Raw genomic sequence first — 3,197 nt, 5'->3', positions numbered from 1 at the left:
GTTTTTTTCCCCTAATGTTATTCTAAAAAGAGGTCAAATTTTGGTTTCCTAGTAAAAGTAAATTTTATTTATTAGACATTCATAGTGAGATGACTATATTTATTTATACCCAAAGAATGTAACCATTTAAGAATAATTTTTGGACATGTTATATTTTCTTACAGAAATAGTAGAAGAAAGTTTTGCTTAACTTTTTTTTTTTGTTTAATAGGAGCCAGCATTCGAACATTCACTCCATTTTATTTTCTGGTGGAGCCAGTGGATACACTCTCTGTTAGAGGCTCTTCTGTTATATTAAACTGTTCAGCATATTCTGAGCCTTCTCCAAAAATTGAATGGAAAAAAGATGGAACTTTTTTAAATTTAGTATCAGATGATCGACGCCAGCTTCTCCCAGATGGATCTTTATTTATCAGCAATGTGGTGCATTCCAAACACAATAAACCTGATGAAGGTTATTATCAGTGTGTGGCCACAGTTGAGAGTCTTGGAACTATTGTCAGCAGAACAGCCAAGCTCACAGTAGCAGGTAAGTTTTGTCAAGTGATTTATTTGCATTTTAAAATTTTTATTAATATAAAGAGTTAATCTTGATAAAACCAATATTATTCTGGAGTTTTCATTAAATTGGCAACAACAGACATACTCATTTAACAGATATTAATTGTGCATGTACTGTGTGTATGGGGACTATGCGAGGGCCTGCTCAGCACTGTAGGGAATAGACTGTAGCACTTTTCCACTTGTCTGATGGCTTAAAGTTGCTAACAAGTACTGAGCAGTTCTTTTTTTCCTTTTAACTTGGAAATGGCAGAGGAAGTTGAATAGGAAAATCGAATCACTTTGATGACTTTTATTCGACTCAGTATAACCATTTAGTATGGTTTTTGTAAAACTTCAAAAAGCCAGAATCCTGGTTCCTTTGTATCTTAATAACCAAGGAAATGACATTTAATTGGATTATTTTAAAATCTATAGAGTGTGTCTGTGTGTGTAGTCAGGTGGAGAGCAGAAAGTTATAAAAAGAGGAACATTTACTCCATTTCAGGGTATTATTTTAAGGATGATGTAAAGTATATGAAGAATTAAGGATCTAGAAGAGTAGATGTGGTTCCTTAAATAAGTCATGCCTGTTTTGTGGTAGACCAGCATTCCTCAGTTAGTGTTTCTGTACTTGAGAACCAGATGAAATAGTTTTGAAGGGTTATATTGTACAAAACAGTGTTATCTTTAAATCCTATATTTATTCTCACTTTGGTGAAATGCTCACATGTGAGATGAAATCTCACCGAGACAGTAGCCTCCCATCTCGTTCTCACTGCAGGGTTATGGCTTCACATCTCATGCTCACCTTAGGGGATATTTGCTTATTCATTCAGAGCACGATGGCTGTTTTTGTCTCTGGGGCCAAATACTCAAATTTGAATTTGGATATAATATAAAACCACTGTAATTATTCTATAACTGCAGATTGAAGATGGAAAAATAAAAGGAGGAAAAAAAACCTGATTCTTTTGGCAATTTTTCTTTTCTCTGTTTTCTTTTTCTTTCTTCCTTTTTAAAAACTCTATTTGCCAGGTTTTTCCCCAACATACTTGATAAATTAATTAGTATAAAGACTGCCTCTACCAATGTCATTTAGGTCATGTTATGTTTATCATTTATGTTCTTAAGTATTTCTTACTTGGGCTTTATTTGTGACTCCTTCCTCTCAGCTTTCCCCCACATCCCATCACCAAATCCAGTGATTTCTGCTTCCTAATTTCCCTTTACTTCATCCCATTCCCTGGGGCTACCCCTTGTCTTCCCTCACCATAACCTTGTAACTATTTATCTGCCACCGTACTCTTCCCCTCTTCCAATCCAGTCTGTACACTGTGGTTAGAGCATTCTTTCTTTCAGTGGTTTTCCAGTAACACTGTCAAGTTAGTATCTACACTCTTTAGTAACAGGCCTCCCGATTCCTTTTCTGAGCTACCCTGACTTCTCCAGGCTCATTTCTTAACATTTCACCCTGCCTCTGCCTCTGTCACCACCACCATCACCACCCTTATCACCCTCACCACAGTGTAAGCACTGGTAGTACTGGGGTGTTTTGAGTTCCTTTCATTTGTTCTTTGCCTTCTGCAATTTTTCATGACTTCCCTACTGCATGTTCTTTCCACCACCTTTTGCTCTCTTCCCCTCTACTAGGTTTGTCCATCTTTCCTCTTAGCTTTCCTGTCCTTCAGGAAGCATTTTTGGACCCACCATCTAAGTAAGCAAGCAGTTTTAATACAAGGTGATACTGCAGACAGGATTCTATAGGAGAGTTGTTTAACCTGCTCTTGGCCTGGGTAGCAGGAAGAAATAGCATCTAAACTAAGGGGTAAATAGTTCTTTTTAATAGTTGCATAGTTTCCATCGTATCGATGTACACATTGTGATTTATTTAAAGATTCCTTTTTTTGTTAAACAGTTATGTGGATTAAAATTGTTGGATGGTAAAGGTAGTACTTTAGTGAACTACCTTTTGCAAATCTTTATTTCTGTAGAATAGGTTCTTAGAATTGGGATTGCTGATTCATAGGGTATACTTGTGTGTATGTGTAATTTAAAAGGATACTATACTAGTTTGTCAGTTCTTGAAAATGTTACCTCTAAAATTACCGTATGACTTAGCAATTCCACTCCTAGGTATCTGCCCAAGAGAAATGAAAAGATATGTCCACACAACAGTTTGTATATGAATGTTAATAGCATTATTCATAATAGCCCAAAATGGGAACAACCTAAATGTCCATCAAGTGTTGAATGAATAACCAATATATGGTATATTCATATGATGGAATATTATTTGGCAATAAAAAAGATCAAGTCCTCGTCTATATGACGACATGAATGAGCTGCAGAAATATTAAGCCAAGTTAAAGAAGCCAGTCACAAAGGACCACATACTGTATCATCTCATATGTATGAAATGTCCAGAATAGGCCAATCCATAGAGACAGAAGATAGATTAGTGGTTTTCTAGGAGTAAGGACTGGGTGTGGGGGGTGAAGGGGATGAGAGAATGAGGGGCAGAGAGGGGATTAGGTATGGAGTGAGGAATGCCTTTGACTGAGTACAAGGTGTCTTTTGGGAATGATGAAAACATAATGGTTGCACAATTCTGTTAATACACTGAAAAATCATTGAATTTTTACTTTAAATGGTGA

The 3,197-nt window shown here is 36.3% G+C and overlaps 1 protein-coding gene across 1 annotated transcript in view; it reads left to right on the top strand.

Moving 5' to 3' along the window:
• The first annotated feature begins 145 nt into the window (after positions 1–145).
• Positions 146–3,197, top strand: part of NEO1 (neogenin 1) — a 212,881-nt gene continuing 209,829 nt past the window's right edge. Inside the window, exons 1-2 of the mRNA XM_012640549.1 lie at positions 146–179; positions 212–529. Coding sequence (XP_012496003.1) covers positions 146–179; positions 212–529 — 352 coding nt within the window. The remainder of the gene's footprint in view (positions 180–211; positions 530–3,197) is intronic.

Source organism: Propithecus coquereli, unplaced genomic scaffold, assembly GCF_000956105.1.
Source record: "Propithecus coquereli isolate 6110/MARCELLA unplaced genomic scaffold, Pcoq_1.0 Scaffold155, whole genome shotgun sequence".
NCBI classification, from domain to species: Eukaryota; Metazoa; Chordata; class Mammalia; order Primates; family Indriidae; genus Propithecus; species Propithecus coquereli.
Note: the sequence above shows the minus strand (reverse complement) of the source record. Positions and strands in the feature narration are given on the sequence as shown.